This window comes from Cebidichthys violaceus, unplaced genomic scaffold, assembly GCF_023349555.1.
Source record: "Cebidichthys violaceus isolate CVI_PGR_0920_01 unplaced genomic scaffold, fCebVio1.0.p SCAF_15, whole genome shotgun sequence".
NCBI lineage: Eukaryota > Metazoa > Chordata > Actinopteri > Perciformes > Stichaeidae > Cebidichthys > Cebidichthys violaceus.
Genome location: NW_027176318.1, coordinates 442,167 through 464,289, shown reverse-complemented (window position 1 = coordinate 464,289; position 22,123 = coordinate 442,167). Strand labels below are relative to the sequence as shown.

The 22,123-nt window shown below is 44.6% G+C and overlaps 1 protein-coding gene across 4 annotated transcripts in view; it reads left to right on the top strand.

Moving 5' to 3' along the window:
• The window catches only part of slc12a7b (solute carrier family 12 member 7b), a 59,429-nt gene that overhangs the window by 5,000 nt on the left and 32,306 nt on the right, over positions 1 to 22,123 (top strand). Inside the window, exon 1 of one of the 4 annotated variants that reach the window (XM_068709568.1) lies at positions 12,848 to 13,246. The exons of the other annotated variants lie outside the window; for them this stretch is intronic. Within the exon in view, the coding sequence (XP_068565669.1) occupies positions 13,123 to 13,246 (124 nt within the window). The 5' untranslated portion in view covers positions 12,848 to 13,122. Of the gene's footprint in view, positions 1 to 12,847; positions 13,247 to 22,123 lie in introns of those variants that run through there. 4 annotated transcript variants of the gene reach the window in all.

Here is a 22,123-nt window from a genome sequence, read left to right as displayed (position 1 = left end):
CTTTAAGGCGGGCTTACTGTGATGGACAGGTCGCTGCCACTACCAGAGCCGTGTACGGCATCGCTACGTAACGCACTCCAAATATGGTAACTTCTGTTCATTGGTTGCGAAAAAACAACACGGAGACGGTGAAATTCAAGATGGCGACGGCAAAATTGCGAAACTCAAGGCTTAAAAACGTCAGACCACAAACCAATGGGTGACGATGACTACGTCCACTTCTTATAAACAGTCTGTGGTTGAGACCAATACACAGATTTGCTTGCAACACGAATGAATCTTTCATTTCTCCTCTCTCTTTCTTATTAGCAAAGATCGGTGCACAAAACATTCAGGAAGCACCGACCATCACATCTGCCGGTTAAAAGGTCAAACGTTGACAGCAGCTGAACACAAATCTTATTCCATGAGTAACTTGATAACAGGCCAAAATGAAACTTGTCTGATGTCCGGTTGATGTGTATGGCCAAAGATCAGCGTTTGTGTAATTCCAACAAATCCAGCAGAGTGATACGTCGTCTCTCTGATCGCGTCACCTTTCAGTCCTGTTCTCCAGGTAAACTTCCATTCCCATCATCTCAATAATCCTAGCTTTTTTAATATCTTTGAAACAGTTTTTGGATCAAGTTGCTAATGAAAAATAAGGCGTGTGAAACAAAGCTGTAGCTGCTGCACAGCCTAATCAACATTTAGGTAAATATAAGTATCAGAATTGACGACACCAAGCATTTAAGGTATCAAATCGGGGCCAAAAAGACTTGTTTGGGACATCCCTAAATAATATGAATCAATGCACTGGACTGGAATCAACCTGAAGCCCTGTTCTTATCTCTTCTTATGCTCTGTACATACAAGGGAAGCCGGTGTTTATTCCAGACACACAATGCATGTGGCCATATTGATAACGGTAACAATTTTCCAGCAGCTGGAAGCCGCTGCTATGGACACTGAACAGACGCCGTGGGAAAAACCACTTAAGATGTTTTTCCCCTGGAGGTTGCCTACACTTGCTGTTGGTAGTCGTGGGGGCTTTCCGACTCTCGGTCAGCAGCATGTGGACGTCTAAGTAAGGCATTTACCGTGACTCATTACGGCCTTATTGCTTTTGCTATTGCAATAAATAGTGTTGTAGGACAAATTGTAGCCAAATGTTACCTTTCTGTTATACTGTCAACCAGAATCATGCGTTTCATTTCTGCGTTTGATTCTGATGGTGTTCATGTTATTGTGTCCACCCCGGGTTTATGCAGGGGGGGGGGGGGCAGTTGGTTGTGGCGTGGGTGGGTGTCAGATGTCAGACATGTGTAGGGAGACGTGTGAGAGTATCATGTTCTGCCCGTCTGTGAATGAAAAGGATAACCTTCTTAGCCCCTCCCCCTGTCACAAACACTGATCCAGTGGAAGCTTCAATCATTTCCAGCATCTGTCCTGTAAGAACACTTTGCCCCCTTCGGTTTCTGCTAAACTTCCGTGGCTGATATCAAAGTTCAGCTACTTGGCGTGTCGAGAGATGTAGAAGACAAAGCTGAACTGGCATCATGACGTGCCTGACTACGTTTTCAAGCTCAGGTAAATGCTCCTGTAAGTGTAACCACAACAGTATGTTGTAAGCGAAACATCCGGGGGGCCAGATGAGTAAACGATGCAAACACACAATAACCATTCATACGCCAGTGCAGTGAGAGTGTGCACACCTCACGCATGCTTCAGACCAGCCGTACACACAAATATGAGGCGAGGGACGCAACTTTGTGATTGATAAAAGATAGTTTCTTAGGGTTGTCGGCCACTTTCTGTGATTGAGTCATTCATTTTAGTCTACAAATATACTGCATCTTTTTATGCTTTTTATTTACATTCAAGGCGCCATCATTTCCCAGCAACAGTCTTTTTTTTTTTTTGCAAAGCACCATGCTAAGTCCATTTCAATATGGCTGCTATTAATGAGTCATCGTTCTGATGTTTGATAATGATGATTGAGATGTCACCACCGATGATGGTTTACAGGTATGTACAGGTTGTAAAGAACAGGCGCTTTAAATGGCCTCAGCTGTGCGTAAAGACAGCTGTTCTGGTTCTGGTGGAAGCGTTGGACGCGAAACAATCGGTGGAATTGCACGTTTTCTTCTCCCCTCTTTTCATTGACAGCCCTCACTAGAAGTATTGACGTGTAAAAGGGTGATCAAGGGCCTTTCCACATCCGTTTATGGTGAAGATCACCACCCTACTTGCTCCTAAAACAATTGATGGAGCCAATACAGATAACTCAAGTTTCATTCATAATGGAAGCACTAAGCGTCTCATGTATTTACAAGTAGCTCTAAACCTGAAGTGGAATTGTAGTTTGGAATAAGCCCTGACTCAGCATTCTCCCAAAAATAAAGAGGTCAAAAAAGAAATTTAAAGGAAGACACGCCTTGGCCTTCAAAAGAGAGGAAAGTGTCACCTGAGACTGTTGAGTCAAAGACCGTTTCATGGATGACTGGCGGGCAAATGTGCCGTTACCTGAGCCGGTCGAGGTGTGGCTGTGTCTGTCGGTGTGTGCAGTCATTACAGGCTGATACCATGCAGTGAGGAGAGTTTACCTTCATTACCATCATCCCAATGGATTTATCCTAGACTTTATGTTGCGCTGCAGACTACAGGTGTCACGATTAGACCTTCAAAGTCAAAAGCAGGATTGGCGATTTTAAAAAAAAAAAGAAATTTGTATTATTTTTTTCTCTCCAGCCCCGCCTCTTCATGCATTGTCTATAGACAAAAGATAATTCATTCATCTTCCAACTGCTACTGCTCACATATGCAGCTGCAGAGTGCTGTACATGGAAGTCCGAACTGTGAACACTTGCACCTCCCATGGCAACTTTTCTTACAGGAACACTTGGCCAGTTCCTGACAACTGGCTGCGATGGGGGGTGACGTTGACCAACATACCTGCCATTTCTCTCCTTTCTGTGTCCACCCCCAATCAGCAGGACTGCCGATGTCTGGCCTGGAGATAGTTGTCTGACCTGGAGATAGTTGTCTGACCTGGAGATAGTTGTCTGACCTGGAGACAGTTGTCTGGCCTGGAGATAGTTGTCTGACCTGGAGATAGTTGTCTGACCTGGAGACAGTTGTCTGACCTGGAGATAGTTGTCTGACCTGGAGACAGTTGTCTGGCCTGGAGACAGTAGTCTGGCCTGGAGATAGTAGTCTGGCCTGGAGATAGCTGTCTGACCTGGAGATAGTTGTCTGACCTGGAGACAGTAGTCTGGCCTGGAGATAGTAGTCTGGCCTGGAGATAGCTGTCTGACCTGGAGATAGCAGTCTGGCCTGGAGATAGTTGTCTGGCCTGGAGATAGTTGTCTGGCCTGGAGACAGTTGTCTGACCTGGAGATAGTTGTCTGACCTGGAGATAGTTGTCTGACCTGAAGACAGTTGTCTGGCCTGGAGATAGTTGTCTGGCCCCAGATGATCCCAGCTTGATAAGCAGCACGCTTTGCATTTTCTCTCACGACTGCCTGAGTTGGTGGAATCGAGTTGTAGGGCCTTTGTTTGCAGGCAAAGAGATCCAGTCTTGCTTCATCCACACCAGTAACTGCGCTTGATCTATCGTACATGAGGACAACAAATCTCTCTAACTGTTGAAGGTCCAGGTCACTCATTGATATTGGATGCTGGCTGAGATTGGTGAAGGTTTCAGAAACTTCATCACAAATATTCCAAGTCTGCCATGCTGTCTTCTTTCCTTTCCCATACAATGCAGACACAATTCCACAGCCTGTGAATCCATGAAAGTACGGTAATCCCAATTGCAGCTATTACTTCATGGACTGGAATCCATTAAACGCTGGCTCCTTGGCCAAACACAATCCACATACTCTCAAGACCAATGGCCTGTGAGGATGGCAGTATAGATATCGCTATGACAAGGATATCAGTGTCATTAGCCTTGATGATGAGGGACTTGATGCCTTCCATTGCTGCATCTCTGGCATGTACAGATATCCGTGTGTCTGCTTCCTCATGGGAGCTTGGGGACATAGCATCCAGGCATTTCCTTGTATTGCTAATGACATCTTCTCCTTTTGTGACAATAATGGTACTTGTTGTCTGTGCATCACACATCTTATCTGCTAGGAAGTGAAACAGCTCGGTCTTGTTGTCATCTCGAAGAAAACTCCCCCAGTTATTTGGTGTCTTGCTGATTCCTGAGACTCTTCTTCTCATTCCCTGCCCACGATTTGACCTGGCTTCTGCTTTCAGACTTGACTTATTGTGCACATCAAACACCACATCCACCCTTTTGTACTTGGCACCATAGGATTTCACCCTCTTGATGATATCGTATCTGGCATATGCATCAAATGTCTTGGAGGTGCGTGGAGGTAAGGTATTTATGAGTGCTGAGCCATCTATGATGATTGCATCTCCTAATGGTTCTCTGTCTGGCATGCTCACCAGTTGAGACCTCTGACATGTATGAAGTTTGCCACTGTCACTGAGTGATGCAGGAAATGACTCGTTCTCATAGTCACACTGCCTACTCTGGCATGAGATAAAGAGTCGCGAGAACAGATGACAGTCATCGTTCAGTATCTTCTCTTTGGAATTGCCCCTAGCTTGTTGAAAGACGTGTTTGAAGAAAGAGACTGGGTTCTTCTTAATTGGATCAACTGATCATTGCAGCAGCTTTTGCCAGATGAATTACATCACCATACTTGGATGCTTGCGCAAGGATGGAGCCAACATCTTTCTCAAAAGCCAGCAGGATGTCTCGTCCTTTATGATGAGCTTGCAGCTGAGGGATATGCAAAAGCAGCTGGTCTTTCAGTCGAGTAGCATGAACATCTGGCAGTTCAACACAAAGCTGCTCCACTCTCTGCTTGTAGAGTTTGATCAGATCAGCAAGTCTGAAAATAGGTGGTTCTGTGCCATCACCAGCAGCTTTTACTTCATTGATGTAAGTGACCAATTCTGAGAAAGCTACTGGATATGCGTCCTTCCAGTGCTCCTGTGCTCTTTCTGGCTCTTTAGCCTTCATATAGTCTCGCTCTCCGTTATGCCGAGCCACCAAACAAGCAGGGTGATACTTAGGCAGTGCATTGAGTGAGTGAAACTGGGGAATATTCCTTGCCAAATTCATATGGCCACCATCTCCTCTTTTGGTAGGATTGGCCTGGGGGGACTTAAGGTCTTCCTTCCTCTCCTGTTGACATAGACAACACTTGCTCCAGTTGGTGGTCTGTGACTTACTAGTAGAGGTTGCATCCATGGCAAGTCTGACATTCAGGGTCGAGGGTTGATCCTTTTACCACCCTGTAGTGTATAGTGGACACTTTCCTGTATGGGATGCAACTAAGTTCATGCATTTGCCCTACACTGAGTTTGATCGTTCATCTGGTGTCATAAGTCCCGTGCGATGTCTACACCATCCAGATAACTGTAACCCCTGTTATCCTTGGCTCGGCTGTTCCGCGCTGGTGTTACACACTGAATGATGATTTCCAGATTCATTTATTGTGCTGTGAATTCAACAAGACAGTCTCAGATGAATATCTGCTTTGTATCTGCGATCTCGACTGTCCTTTCTTACGGCTGGTCTAACTTGTTTGTCTTAGACAAGAATTACATGAATTGTGAACACCTGACGACAACCTGAAATATACAGCCTAACATACTGCTTATATCCGTCACGGGACACACCATTTATCTGTATATAATCATACATGGGAACAATACAATTACCAGACCAGGTTAGATATTATAATGGCGCTAAACCGCTAGCGAGCGAATAGCCTTGTTTAGCTAATGATGCTAGCCTTAGTTAGCTGCCTTATGTTTCAGTATTAAACTCTTGATAAACATCAAAACATGGCACCGCAAAAGCGAGCAAACTTAACATTAATGTATATGGAGCTTGTGTACTTCTCTCCCCTGTAAATACAACAAGACAGTCTCAGATGAATATCTGCTTCGTATCTGTGATCTCGACTGTCCTTTCTTACGACTGGTCTAACTTGCTTGTCTTAGACAAGAAATACAGCGCCAGTCATGCCAAAACCCGCTACTGCCACCTATTGGCGAAAATGAGTATCGCCCTGCAGCTACTTTAGGTGAAAGCAGGTGAGTTTAAAAGTCACACAAAGCGTTTAAAATGATAATAACCAGAAAATAATGGTGGTGGGGGGCAAGGTAATAACACACACTAATACAATAACAATTGAAAATAATTGTAGCCATTAAAATGTCCAGGGTGCCACACTTGCACATAATTATAATAATAACTTCTAATAATTATAGTATAATAATAACTTCTAATAACTTAGAAGTTTTTTTTCTTTAAATCATCAAAATTGTGCAAAATTTAAAATACAAACAGTTTTATGAGGAAAACTAATTTTGGGAGGTCCAATTGGCGGCCATCTTGAAAAATAGCCGCCATCTTGGATTTTTGAATGGCCAGTCGGGCAGATTTGACCAGATACCTCTGGAGAACAACTCCACCAAATGTCATGCTTGTATCATAATTTGTACGATTCTTATTAAAAATTGCTTTTATCTGCTCCAGGTTAAAGACACAGAGGCTTAGACACCACCGACCATCACTAACCACAATCATAATTGATTGCATGTCTTAGGGCAGGGGAATATGAAGAAAATCATTTATCACTTTATTTTTGACCATTTACACAAGGAGATTTTTGATAAATAATCATCAATAATATGGATAGAATGACTAAGTGGGTAAAGTCAAATAAAAGAGCAGTCTTGTAAGTTCAGAAATATGCGGTGCTGTAATGCGGCCTTTAAAACCAGCAAAGGCAACACTCTATTACTCTGAGAAGTCCACATTAATCGACTTGACTTTAACTAATGTTCCTCATAAATTGTCAGCTGTGGGTGTTTTCTGTAATGACCTCAGTGATCATTGTGTTGTTGCTGCAAACGGGAGCACTAAGGTCCCTAGATTAAAACCGCGTATCATGTATAAGAGGAATCTTAAACATTTGAATGAACAAGCGTTTTATCATTTGTTTAATTTTAATTGGAGGAGGGTAGAGCTGATCCCTGATGTGGAAACAGCCTGGTCTTTTTTAATGATGTACAGGGAGGTGATTATCCCCGGTTCTCCTCTGATCTAGCAGACAGTATTCATGAGTGAAACCTGGCTTGGGCTGAGGGAAGAACAACAGGTTCTGCCACTGACTGGCTAAGAAACAAATGTTCCTCTTTATCAAGAAAGCAAAATCTGAATATTATTTGTCTGTTGCTGCTGAAAATTTAAATGAACTCACAATCTTTACCTGCTTTTATTATGAAGGGTTCTGTCGCGGTTCACAACAAAGAATGATTTAAAACTCAAAGAACTGATACCACTTACTGCTTTTAAATCTACAATGAAAGAAATAGAGGCAGTTAAATTAACTCGGTTACGTCGCTGTCTCTGAACTTTCAGTTTCTTTTAACTTGTTCTGTGTTCTCTGTCTAACTGTGTTTCTGATGTTGCTGCCTGTCTTGGCCAGGTCTCCCTTGAAATAGAGATTTTTAATCTCAATGGGACTCTCCTGGTTAAATAAAGGTTTAAATACAAAAAAAATAAAAATAAATATATATATATATTTATATATATATATATATATATATATATTTATTTTTATATATATATATATATATATATATATATATACATATATATATTTCTTTCTTTCTTTCTATCTATCTATCTATCTATCTATCTATCTATCTATCTATCTATCTATCTATCTATCTATCTATCTATCTATCTATCTATCTATCTATCTATCTATCTATCTATCTATCTATATATATATATATATATATATATAAGGAAATCCAAGACGATATCTGGTCTCATATCACGATATTGATATAACGTCGATATATTGCCCAGCCCTAGCATGTCTACATCGCTTTGTACGGTAAAGCATGTGGGCGTCAACATGGTGCATTTAGGTGTACCTCGTAAACTCTGAGAAACTCAAGCTGCCATTTAGTGGATCCTTTTGTTGTTGTTAAATGTGACCATACGGCCTTAATGGTAGTGTGTGTGTGTGTGTGTGTGTGTGTGTGTGTCCCACCACCACAGTCTCCCTTCAACACCTGAGTACGGTCTCCGTTACCTAGAAGAGCCACGGAGGTGTTTCAGAAAGGAAACTAAAAGCTTCAGTCACCTTTTCACTCTCCGACTTTAGGAAATTCTGACTGAATAGGACTTGTTTCCACTCAGCTTCACTTGAGTCAGTGCTTGTAAAAAAACAACAACAAAAAACCCCTTTCCATTTGTCAGTTCACACTTAATTACACTGGTTACTGTAAACGCTGCTCGGTGTTTTGGATCGGTGCCACTTGGCAGACTTTATTTCAGCCTGTTGGTGAAAGTGTGGACAAATCCTGGAACGAATAGTCTGTCCATAATCTGTCATGATGACGGTGTAACTGGTGAATTTCCGGATGCGATCAAACGGGGGCAGCAGAGCCTCATTCTCAGTCTCTAGCTATCTGCTGCGTAATGGTGGGAGACTCATTGAATTCAAACAGCAGTCGGTCAGATGTGGGCCATCCTATTGCCAGTGTGTGAGTTTTAATTCTGTCGACTCTAAACTTCCAGCGGTCACGCTAACAAATGTAATTCTTCAGACATGATCTGTCACAGACAGAAAGATGTCTCCCGTGAGATGCCGTAGTTCTAAGTGGATAAGTGACGTGGTGTTCTGCTCTCACTTGAGCCATAACAGCTCATAGAGAAACGCAGTGTGGTATATGAAGGGGTTTTCTTTTGCCTACCTTCTGGCCTCTGTCGGTCAAAAATCCTGCCATGCAGTTTTAAGAGCAGGAAGAAGTGATAGAGGGAAGGTGTCATGTGACAAAGGCTGTGACCCGAACTCACATGACGCGGTGAAGAGATGATATCGCAGCTTGTTAGCCATCGTGATGTCTTTTTAGATGTATGCTCTTTTCATTGACTCACATTCAGCACAGTGATCCTCACAGGAGAGTTGTCCTTCCTCAGGCCTCCTCCAGAGGGCGCTGTCAGTTACTGGAGGGGGAATTCAGTGCATCCTTCACAGCTCTGGAGCAGGGCAGAGGGATGATGTCACAGCGAGGCTTTGTGACTTTGCCGCCTTGCTGCTGTCAGATTCTACCAGTAGTTTGAACTGTTGATTTGTCCGAGTCCTGCAGAACGATGTGCTCTTCTTTATAACGATCACTTATTTTCAATTAATATGACATGTTATGGATCATTTTACTCCTGTGTCTCCTGAAGCACAGCCATCTTGAACAGCAACACACCACATTATAGGTTGTTGTTATCTTGTATTGGTTATATTAAAGGATCATGTGTTGTGCTTTCAGTTCCCCATTTGGGCCCTCAAACATCTCTTCACAGTCTAATCTCTCATAAAGCATCCAAACCGTGACAGAGACAAGGAGCGGTGGAAAGAAGGAAACAACGATCACCTCCGCTGTGAAGAAAGAGCTGCATGAGCTCCTTCAGGGCACCCTGCTCTGTGTCCTTGGGATGTGCTGGTGCAGGCTGCCCCCCCCCCCTACAATCAATCAATACATCTATTCTGGGGTTAGAAATCTGAGCCTTTAGAGAAAAAGTTTAGCTCAGCTGAACTGTTCATTTCTGGGCAGATGAATTCCTCGCTCTCTGTGAAGCTCGTCCAAACCATGTCCCATGCTTTTCAATGCAGTCGTGATCAGCTGTTTTTTGTTGCTACAGATCATCAGACTAGATTAAAATACGTTAAAAGCTATGGCTATACATGCTCTTACCTTACTCTTAGTGAGTCCTTCAGTGACCACGTTCACATGCACGCTAATATTCCACTATTATTCCAAAGTATTCTCAGTGGCCCACAGCCTCTTTCCTGTTTATGGCCAAACAAATCTGTCTGTTCTTGTGTAAAGCCGTTAAAGGAATGGCTTGAAGAACACAGTTTTGCAATACCTGCAGAAAGGTGACAATGAGGGAGCACCACAGGAGCACCATGACCGCAGCTGGAACAGGAAGGACAGGGAAGTCATTTAAAAGACGTCATGGGGGCGCTTTTACGCTAGTCGGAATATGCACGACTGCGTGTAAACGGGAATATTAGCGGAACCCATGTAAACAGCTTAGTGAGAATATTGTCTTTTTTGGAATAGGAGCTAAACAGTAATATTTTGTGCATGTCAATGTAATCAGTGAGATCTATCCTCTAACAGGAAGCACAGAGAAATCCCAGATATCCTGAGATTTCAACAAGCCTAAGGCAGATAAGAGCTGACCAGCCAATGCTTTAGCTTTACTGTATACCGAAACCATTCCTGTCCTCATTCATGACTCTTCTGAGTAATCACACACAGTGAAGTCTTGACATGACACAGACCATGTACATGTGCAACACTTCTACTATTCGTTAGAAGCAGGAGGATTCTTGTGTGTGAGGAATGAGGTTACGTGACGAACACCCTCGTGTTCCTGTGTTTTCACATTGTGCTATGGCTGTGAGATTTTACATCACATCATGGTGAAAAACTGTTTTTAGCCTAATTAGTTTCCAGTCTCCACTATGGATTGTGGAAAACTCCCTCATAAAAGGGACATTGTCCTCCCGGCGTGTCCCTGGGAAGCAGTCTGACTGTCTGGCCACCTAATCAGCAGATGCCAGTTACATGAGCGCTCATCCACAGAGCAGGCAGCACATGAGTGCTCTCTTTGTTACCTTCAGCAGGAGCACAACTGAACGTTGAGTTGTCAGATCACGGTATTGATTAATGCCTTCCTTTCACAGAAGTATTCCCCATGATTCTACAAATGTAGCTGCTCAACCAAGCGGGCCTAGCCGATAGTAGGAGGTGGAGGCGTAGACCGTGTAGAAGAAGTGGACGTAGTCGTCGTGACGTCGCTCACTGGTTTGTGGACGTTTTGAAGCCTCGAGTTCCACGATTTCACCGTTGCCCTCTTGGATTACAGCCGTCACCATGTTGTTGCTTTTTGCAGCCAATGTACGGAAGTGGCCATGTGTGGACGTGGAGGAGTGAAGTAGAGCCGCCGTATACGGCTCTGGTAGCGGCAGAGACCTGTCAATCACAGTAAGCCCCGCCCTAAATCATCCCCTCTTTATGGTCTGTTTGACTCTAAATGTTCCATCATGTACTAAATGGACATCATGCTGTATTGAAGAAGACTGTAAACTAGAGACTGAGACCATAAACTTTTTCTGTTCACTAATAATAAGAGTAATAAATAAATCAAGTTAGCCGTACCACGCAGCAGAAACACGGCGTACTTTAGTGTCCGGGCTCATTCACTAAACAGTCTCACATTTTCAACCACATCCACTTACCAGAGTCATGATGTTTCTCTGAAACCTGACCTGCCATCTCCATAGCAGGAGGTCTGGACTAAGTATTTCTGAAACACCTGATTGGATGCATGGTGCGTTCCAGATGGACAAGAGAAGTGTTCTGTTGAATGGATTTCTTCACGTTTGTCTTATATAATGAAGTACAGGTTTCAGATGAGTCCCTGAAAGCCCCAAAAATGTTCCCTCTTGTTTGAGTGTTAGGTTTACAGGTGGACAGTATCTAGGCTGGTATTTGTATGCAAGTGTTCTGTTGTGGCAGGTTAGGGTAAATAAACAGCAAATTATAGTTAAGAGTTGAAACTCCAGGCTGGAGGTGTAAATGTAAACCGTTATGGGATGGAAAAGGTGATGTCATATGTTTTATATATCACTAAATCATTAGAGTTGGTCCACTTTGGTAAAGCCTGGTTATGGAAAATACAGCAGTCTAACTAAGCCGGCCTAAATATTTCAAAGCGCCATCAAGATGTTTTCAATACAAAACAATTCATCTTTACTGTCCACCCTGTCTCCACCTCCTCCTCCCTTTCCCGTCCCCTGCAGGCCCCTCCACCCTTCACCACATTGATCTTTGCGTGTCGTCATGTTGGGGGACTGGAGGGGGAGAGTGTAACTTGTCCTGGGTGGGTCTCCAGATGTTGAGCAGCCTCATGAGGCTCCAGGGCCGTAGCAGTACGGTGCCTCCCATCACACGGGGGCGTTGCTCAGCCGGGATGAGACCGAATACCTTCTTCTCAATTTCAATGCACTCCTGACTTTGAGGAAATGACTCATTGTTTTGGGATTATTTTGGCTGACACTATTATTCACCTTCTCCCCCCATACACATACTGTGTGTGTTTGCACTGTGCACACCGCACCCTCGCTCTGAAGAGAGAACGGTGGAAGTGGACACTGTATTGATTCTCACTCAGTGCCTCCCTCAGTAACACACCGTACATTACACTTATAATGAGAGCTAATGCAGAAGTGCATGCATGTGGGCTGACCCTCCAGAGGGGAGTGTGTTTAGACGGCCGGCCTATGTCTTTAAATCGGCCCTGCCCACTTCTGACTATGCACACTGGGGTCAAATAACACTGCATGGAAAGGGAGGAAGTGTGTGTGTGTGTGTGTGTGTGTGCGTGTGTGTATATATATACACACACACACACACACACACAATGTGTCCATTCTTGCACACGCTCAAACTTTCCTCCACTCTATGAACAAAAGGCTGACATTGCCGGCTTTTGTTGCGCGCCAGACGGAGCGACATTCCTGGTTAGAGGATCTGCCCTCGGGAACAGAGAGAGCCATGTGTGTTCTCTCTCACACACACATGAGCACAAACGCATGTCATGCTTTTTTGCTAGTGTGTGTGTGTGTGTGTGTGTGTGTTTGTGGGTACTGCCCCCATTGGGCGGGGTAGTTGTGCTCTTCCTTATTTGGATAGTGTGTGTGTGTGTGTGTGGACGGGGGGGGGGGGGGGGGGGGGGGGTTTGGGGTTGGTCGGGGGTCACATGGGTGTACAGCAGAATCCCAGCGATAGAAAACAAAAACTCAGAAAGACCCGAGAGGGAGAGTAAAGTACATCAGGGCAGCGAGTCTAGATGGAAAAAAAACAACCGACTGGGAAGGAGAAGAGAGGAGAGGAGTGACAGCTGTTGGACGGAGAGAAGAGGGAGGAGGAGGAGCAGAACAGAGAGGGAGGAGAGAGCAGAAAGAGATAAGAGTGTGGCAAACAGGAGACATTGAGGGGAAGCACATGTTGTAAAAAATGCCCACCAGCTTCACCGTGGTCCCAGTGAAGGACGGCGCCAGAAAGGCCAAAAAGGGGAGCGAGGAGGAGGAGGATGTGGACGACAACAATGTGCTGAAGGAGGAAGACGAGGAGGCCACAGGTGAGATTAGGATTTTCTTTTTAGCTCAGTCAGGTTGTTGATTAACGCAATTGAGATATGGTCGTTAACTCACAGATGTCCATTCTGAAGTGACACTTCACCGCTTTAAGTGGAGGAACACGTCTTCGCTCTTCTGTGACAGTAGATGGAGAAGTGGCACAGAAAGCTCCAGACTTTTGCTTACAGTATCCAGTGCAAGCTGACAATTTGGCTTCAGATCACGGGATGCTGTTTCCTATGTGGGTGGATAATGTGAGGGAAGAGGGTGGATTTTAGGGAAAGGCTTGCTCATTTTCCAGCAACTGCGTGAGATGAGGGTTTCCCTCACATGCCACTGCCACTCGAGGGAGTTTGGCATGACTGTTTGTTCCATGCCAGAGTTTCCCCCTTTTGGCCCCGTCTCTCCTTCCTGCTTCCCTTTATTTATCTGATCTACTCTCTTTTTTCTTTCTTTAATTGTTTCAATGTGCTGTCAGGTCTCCTAGTGTTGTCATCACAAACACAACAACACAGATGCTCATCTCCTGACATCTTCCTGTGTTGATTACCATTGACGTGCAGCCTCCGACATGTTGCTCACTTTAGTGTGCAACAGGATAACAGAAACGTTACTCAGGGTCGTGGCTCGGACAGGATCTATATTCCCAGTTGTGAATGTGAAAACCAGGACCGTACTGTGTGAATATGTAACCTGTATTTATTGACAGTGGGGAACAGCTCGCTTACCTTTGCCCCACTAATCTGAACACATCTGAATACCTTTCTCCTGGAGTTCACTTTATCTGGACATCAATGTAACACTAGAGATCAGGTTTGGTGTTCAGACCCGCAGTTTTTTTTCCCGCCAGACCGTTGCTAGCGAGGCTGCTGCTTTTTTTTTTTTTTTTTTTTTACCTCTCGTGGCGCTGGGCGAATCTGTATTTCATTTCTGCTGCGGAGCTGCAATTACGGCTGCGTGCGGGAGAGAGAATGGCACCGGTTTCACTCGCGCATGTTTGTGCGCACGCAACCGTTTGCCTCCAACAATGGGCGACAACAGAGCAGCAGGTCGGGAAAAGGGCACGCACCGGATGACAAGCTGCGACTCGGGCCCGAAGAAGCATCAGGACACTTTGTTGTGTTTGCACTGCTGCTGTCTGAAGGGGGGACAATATTGTCGTCCACATAAATCCACTCAAGCCTATGTTCACCGTGCAGAACGGGGGACTCAAACTGTATAATATGTGTACATTTTCATCTAAGCTGTCGGACATGCTGGCTGGGGGTTGAAGGGTTACTGGGGAGGGTCATCCTTCTGTTGGCTCATGAGCGTGCTGTGTAGGAGCAGTCGCTGTTATTGATTATCCTGCTGGCTCGCTTCCTGTTGGCTGAGTGGGGGGAGGTGAGACACCCACCCCCCCACGCTGTCATGTACAGCACTCTAGTTCTTGTCCGTCCCCCTCCAACCCTGCCTCTCTGGTTTCTGGGTTCCGTCTCTGTTCCCGTCGCTTGTGGAAAGAATAGCTTGTGTCCTGGCTAAACCGCATCTCACGAGGTCCCGTTTAACTTGTGAGACGTTTCTTTAATATGCTGGTGGAGTGAAAGCCTAGAGCAACGGATGACAAACCTCAGTCCCCTTTGTGGCTGTTGTTTTTTGGGTCACCGTGTTCTACCTCTGTTACACACGAGGGAAAGGTTAAAGCTCTGTGTTCTGCATCGGTGAAGCAGGAGCTGTTTTTCTCCTCTTCCATCAGCAGCTCAAGCCTCCTGGCCTCAACCGTAGCGTTTCTTTAGACGCTTTCCTGTCCTTGATCAGTTTACTCACACCAGACTAACCACTAGATGTCACACCAAGCCGTCAGCTGGTTTGGTGTGGTGAGTCCGTCCCACTCTTTAGAACAACACAATAAGTTAATCAAAAATATGTATAATTGTGCGTGGAGCTGTGGTGTGGAAAGAAAAGGAACAAGTGCTCAAACCCCAAAGCAAGACTGTACATGCGGACCTGACATCCCGACCGGTCCAGAGCTGTGTGTTCTATTTGTTCCTCTCATCTGTGTCAATCCACATTCAACCACTTTGAAGCACAATAGGAGAGCTTGACTTGTGTTTTGCCAATGACACTCTCAAATGAAACTGTTCTCGACTGCACTTGAAACCCAAAACAATGGTTGGAAAACCAGTTGAGTGTTGTTGGACAAGTTTCACAGAAAGTCTTTGTCTGGCTGTGTGCTGCTGAGTACTGTACCTAATCCATGTTAGTCTCCCTGGGACTACCAACGCTGTGGTGATCTTTCTTGAGAAGCGTGATGTTTCTATATTCTAAGAATTCTCTGGCTTAAAAATGAATCATGCTGTTTATTGTACATCTGTTGGTGATTCCACCTTGACTCAATTTCAGGCTCTGAGGATCACGCTGCCCTCTGTTGAAGCGGCTTCTTTTTGCTTTTATACTCTTTTAATTAAAGGGGCAGTGTGTAGGACTTGGTGGCATCTAGCCGTGTGGTTGCAGATTGCAACCAACTGAATACCCCTCCGCTCACTCCTGCCTTTCCAAGACTGCGGTAACGTGAGCCGCAGAGTGCAAAACGACGTGCCAACCATGATAACGCTACTTCAGGAGCAGCCGTAGTCAGACGGAGGCTGGCAGCACCAGGGCTTCACACTCTGCAGCTCACGTTACTGCAGTCTCACAAGCTTGTCCGTGAACTTCGGTGGCCTTCAGGTTAACGTTAAAATGCAAATGGCTCTCTCTAGAGCCGTTCAGGGCTTCTGTAGGAACATGTTGGTGCAACATGGCGGACTCTGTGAGGAGGACTCGCTCCCTGTGTCAATATGAAACACAACGATTCTTAGTTACACACTAAATGCAAACATAGTTATGAATATTCTATTTCTGCTTATAGATCCCTGAAATCCCTCACACTGGCCCTTTAAGGCGTATTTTCAGTTATCATCTGAAGCTGACCCATTCAGCAATTGTATTAGAAATTGTTAAGATTATTAAAATCCACAGAGGCAGACAGACTTTCCACAGAACACAGTGTTACAGATGTGGGCGATCAGAATCTCCACGGGACCGGGTGGGGTTGGATGATTTGCGAGAACTTCTGTGGTAGACGGCTGGTGCAGCATGGGAAAGAAAAGCAGTCCTGTGCAGACCTCCGGTACTGACTCCCCAAGAGAGAATGTGAGGCCTCACTTTGAACACGATAGTGCCTCAGTACTCACTGCTCACAGCCACGCCTTGTGGATAGATATCAGAGTGGGCATGATGTGGAGCGTATGGCTTCAGTACCAGTAGTGTGTGTGTGTGTGTGTGTGTGTGTGTGTGTGTGTGTGTGCTGGTAGGGGTTGGTTATGACCCAATAAACTAACCCTTGTTTACTAAACGCAAAACTGTCCGTTGTTCCATTTGCGCCGTCCGTCTTTGAAAGGTGTTTCCTGTTTATATGCAGACGGCAGCTTTGAACAGAAGCGGCGCTGCCGTCTGCATGTGGCTCTTTCTGTTCCTCCTGCTCCTCTATTATGTGGATTACCCTCCAGGCTTTTGCATGCGGCCCTTATTGCGGGCCGTATTTCACAAGCAATAGGTTTTCAGTACGCTGCCATGCTATCGTGATGGCAGGCTGTGCTGGGGCTGGAGTTTAAACCAGTTTCTTCCAGTCTATTTGAGTAAGACATGTGTGACGACCTAGATTATATTTTGGGTGACTTATCCGTTTTCAGTCTAAAAGGAAAAGTTTGCCCAATAACACTAATTTGACTCATGAACCATTGTATCTAAACTCACAAGTTGGATTGTTCACAACGAATACGTTAATCTCTACCCTGATCTTCATGTGTATATAATCTGTCAAAACTTGCTCCGCATCTTGGCGCTGCCGTAGCTTAGCCTTAAGCTACCGTCAGAGTGGTTGAAATAAAGCAACAGTTAGCCAGAGGGGAGCTTCTCACAAGGGATTCAGGGAGGGCTCCCTCCGTGTAGGAACGTAGTGACCTGTGATCATGCCTCTACGTCGTTCTGCTTTGAGAAAGAAGCCAGAGTAACTGTATTATCAGATGTGTGTGGCATGGCGTATTAGCTATACTCTACTTGTGCCGTTAGCGACGTGTCTTTTCTTCTCTGTGAATTGTTCCATCTGTAACACAGCAGACCAATCACCCGCAGGTATTCACTATAAACCATGGAAACATTATTAAAATGAATCCCCCAAATGTCATGTTTGCTGTGCCCTTGATTGCCACATGCTTTTTGAATATTGAAAGTGTAAGGCATCACTGCTGACTAGAATAATCTATTGTAAAACCGTCATTAGCATCCATTAAATTCAGCCACAAACAGCCGAGTAACATATCCTATGCAAATAATTCAAATTGATGTCCGCTGTCTACGTAATGGTGAAGGCGGTCCACTGTCTCTGTGGTGGAGTATGCTGATGGGCTTGTTCTGTCTGTGAGTGAAGACTGAATGCAGGCAAGAGAGCAGATAGTTCCTTTAGGAATGTAGGGAGTGAGACGGGAACTAGGAACTAGGACATGACATCATTCATAAGCCCACAGAACATTTGATTTAGCAACACCGGCCCTGAATATAAAGGGAACATCTGTGCGTTACATATTTCAAAAAAGAATAACAAACACCTCTGTTAAGCTTCAAGCATTTTCTAATCTGAGATTTGGCCAGCAGACATGGGAGGTTCCCAAAGCTACTGAACTAGTACGAACACATGTGACCGTCTTGAGGCTGGCAAAGATAAGGACATAAAAGTGGAAGACTGCACCTAGGACAGCAAACCCTATGTAGTCACATCTAAAGATCGTTAGAAGAAATGCATCTTTCCAGATCTCCACGTTCTAATTCTGTGTCTGCCATTGAAGAAATCCTTCATGAAGCCACTACTGCTCTCAGAGCATCAACACTAAAAGATGGATTCAACAATCTGGATCCGTTCAGCCAGGTGGAACTTTTCATCCCCGCAGATTGGATGTTTATTCTGTCCTGCCTTCACTGACCGCCGTGTCCTACTTCCTGCCGACTGAGCTCCTCCCCACCAGTCCCCTGCTCTCAATGTGGTGTCTCTGATAAGCCCTCAGCCAATAAGCACACGCATGTTTCACTGCCGGTCTCTGTTCTCTCTCTATGTTCTGTCTCTGCTGGCTGTAGTTTGTGTGAGGCCCTTCAGGGTTCATATGGTTTTCACACAGACTGAACAAACACGGCACATGCTTCCACTTCTTTGGACTCCGGTCGTGGTTTTGTGATCACATGCCCCCGATGGAACTCAGAGATATTTTGTGGTCAAAGGAGCGGATAAACGCGTTTAATTTCCTATACATTCTTCACAATAAAAGCCCCCTGTTATTTTTGCTGCTTACTCTTCCACCCTGCAGCATTAGTAAACTTGTTTTTATTAAAGAATAGCCGCAAACAAAGCGCCGCTAATTCAGTAATAAACACATTTTCCTATAAATTCTTCACAATTAACGTCCCCTGTTATTTTCTTATTGAAAAAAAGCTCATATTCTGAAGCATCGCAACCAGGAAATGAACACTCAGACAGCAGCTCTCAGCTGTGGGCGCCGGTCCCGGGTTTCCCTTTGCCCTCTTCGGTAGAGGAACTCCCAAGTATATCTCGTCCGCATTGTAACCACATGCTGTCCACACCTCACCGAGAGCTCAACGCGAGCCAGGCCACCTCGGCATGTGGTCTGGCTGACTGGATCCCAGCGCGAGCAAGGTCCGATCTCTGAGCGTTCAGCTCATGGGTCCTGGCGTGATGGGATGACAGAGGTCACATCGATAGGACGAGCGTAACCACATCCTTTGTTCACAAGCCTCGCAGTTCAGATGTGACGGATGCCTATTACAGTGGACATGGTGTGACTTTGCTGTTCCGATCATAAGCCTACCAATGAACATGATTAATGTGTCTCTGGTTAAAGTCTGGTTAGGACCAAGCTTCATTTAATAGCTGTAACATGTCCCCAACCTTGGATGTGGTCACCAGCAGCTTTCAACAGTCTTACTCTCCACAGCTAAGTGCTGGGTCAATGCTATTGATGTCTCTAAATGTCCATTATCAGATGTGAGGAGACTCTAGTTTTGGCATTACAACACACCCATTTATTCATAGTGGTGGTTTTGGATGTAATCAGCTGTTTAAAGGTCCTCGCAATGTTACAAGTTCTATCTTGAAAAAGACAGTAAATCTTCAGCCAATTACAAGGAAACTGTTTCTTTACTAATTGTTTACCAGCCGCAAAGCTGGTGAGTATAGCCAAGACTGTCACAATGACAGAAATAGGGTTGCTCTATTTATTCATCAGTCAACTGTCAGTTTATGTTGCCTCACCAGCTGCATCACAGTCATGAGGACAAAAGACTTTGAACAGTAGCAGCCAGCCTTGTATGCATGGGCGGTGTTTTCTTTAGATGATGACATGGTGACAACATCTGGAGAAGGACTGACCTGCTCCTCTGTGTACGCTGGGACCTCCGTGCTCCACTTTCTGTCTGAGTTGGTATAAGAATGACATTGTGTTGCTGCTTTGGGTGGAGACTGCTAAGTTGGAGGGGGAAAGGTTCCGTCTGTCTGTGAGCAGTCAGATGATGATGATGATGATGATGTTCTCACATGACCGTGATTCCTTTGGCCAGAACAATTGGGAAGCACTCTGTGATATAAGCAGATGCTCTTTCACTGTATTTACTTTTGATGACGTTGCAATTTAAAGTACAGGCGGATGTGAGCTATGTCTACAATTTCATCTTCCTTGTGTGCCGACCAATGTGTTCTCAGATTCAGTGGCATTCATAGTAATTAAAAAGCTGGTGATGCTCTTGATTTGTATGTTGGATGATAGTACTTTGACTTCTTCTATCTATATATATATATATATATATATATATATATATATATATATAGATATACTGTATATATACTGGTCTATATTGTCCGTTGTCTTCACCATCTCATGCTCAGTGTGCACACATGGGAATGAGGATTCAGGCGTAAGTGGCACTAAGTAACATCGATCCCACAAGTCTCGGCTGACCCTCTTCTCTCTCTCTCTCTCTCTCTCTCTCTCTCTCTCTCTCTCTCTCTCTCTTTTGTTCTGACATACTCCCACACGGTTTCATCTGCCACCACATGTATGTTCATCTTCTTACATGCTTAAACAAGTCCAATAAGTTCAATTTAAAGTCGCTCCATGATGAAAGATCGACCTGGACACGGTCCTCACTTAACCCGTGTCAGTCAGATCAATTTCCATGACGTCACAGCGTGAATGTTTTAAAGTATCCGATAAACCCTCCCACCCTATATAGACACTGTACACACTGTGAGTAACCATCATCTCTCCCCTCTGCTGTGTGTTACATAACAGACAGTGTTGTTTACCTGAAGGGCTTAAAGGCTTAGGATATCATTAAGTGCGACACACAGACACACACACACACACACACACAGTCAGAAAAATAACTATGACAGCAGCCATTTGACATCAAACCAATTGGAGTTTGATACTACTAAATCCGTCTTACTGTGTGATTTGATAGTCCCTCTTTAAGCTCTGCCTCGGACACATCTGTCACTTTAAAGACGCCGGCGGCTGATGTTCAGTTTAGTCTCCACACAGCGGGTGAAAGCTGAGTGCTCGTCGCAGTGTTTGAAGTCAAGTAGCCGGCAAGTGTTTGCCTTAGTAAATGATTTTAATAAAGTTATCAAATCTAGGGATGGGTCATGATTTTTTTCAATTTTTGTATAGTCATCAAACAGTAAAGAATCAAATTGTTTATGTGACAGTCGTAGCATATTTTACTGTCTCATCCCGATGAAGACGGTAAATACTCACAGCAGAAACTGAGCTGCCGTCGTGTCTGCGCCTCTAAAGGAACAGTGTGCAACATTTAGAGGGTTCACTGTCAGATATTCAATATGATATTCATAACTATGTTTTAATCAGAAGTGTAATCACCCGAAACTATGAATCATTATGTTTTCCTTAGATTAGAAGAAAACTACGACCTCTCTCTACCTGAAGGCCACCGTAGTTTTCTAACCTGCTTGGAACGGGAGGGGCTGAGCTGAGGGGTATTTAGTTGGTTGCAATCTGCCACAAACCACTAGATGCCACTAAAACCTACACCCCGTCCCTTTAGTGCGCCGTCTTCCTCCACCCCGGAGCCTCGGCGCGGCAGCAGTGCTTTATAAAAAGTTCAGGATTAGCCTAATCTGGTTACGGGATTAGTGCCCACTTCTCATGCTCTGAGACGGGCAGATTACTGGGCGGCCCAAGACTCTGCTGGGACGGCGTCTTGATCGGCCATTGTCTAACCTGCGTGCGGGGCAGCGGCACACCCGGGGCTCAAATTAGGATGGTGCTTTTGTCTATTAATATTTAGTTTTTTGATGATATTAAAAAAGAAGTTGAATCAACAGAATAACAGTGTGCAAACTACAGGATTTACCTGAAAGCTTTGATGCTTTATTTGTTTCTATGGTAATCAAGTCAGACATTGGTATTCAAATCTCAAATATTAATAACACTTGAACATGAGTCAATTAATGAATTAGTCGTCCAACAAAAGGCAGTATATGACGAAGTATTTTCATCATCAATTATTATTTTTAGGCATTTATTAAATCAACTCAACCTAACTGGTTGTTCTTTGAAGACCTCACCTTAACCCTCTGGAAATTGTGATGGTCGTTTTATTTTGTTTGACCAAACTGAATCATGAATTGATTGATCAGAAGAACAGTCCACAGATTAATCCTCAGTGTCGACCCGACCTGTGTGTTCATGGGTTACCCAGTCTCGGTTAACTACGCTGTATTCTATATGACCGGTCTGTTAGTGTTAACAGGGGTCGCCTGTGATCGCGTGGCT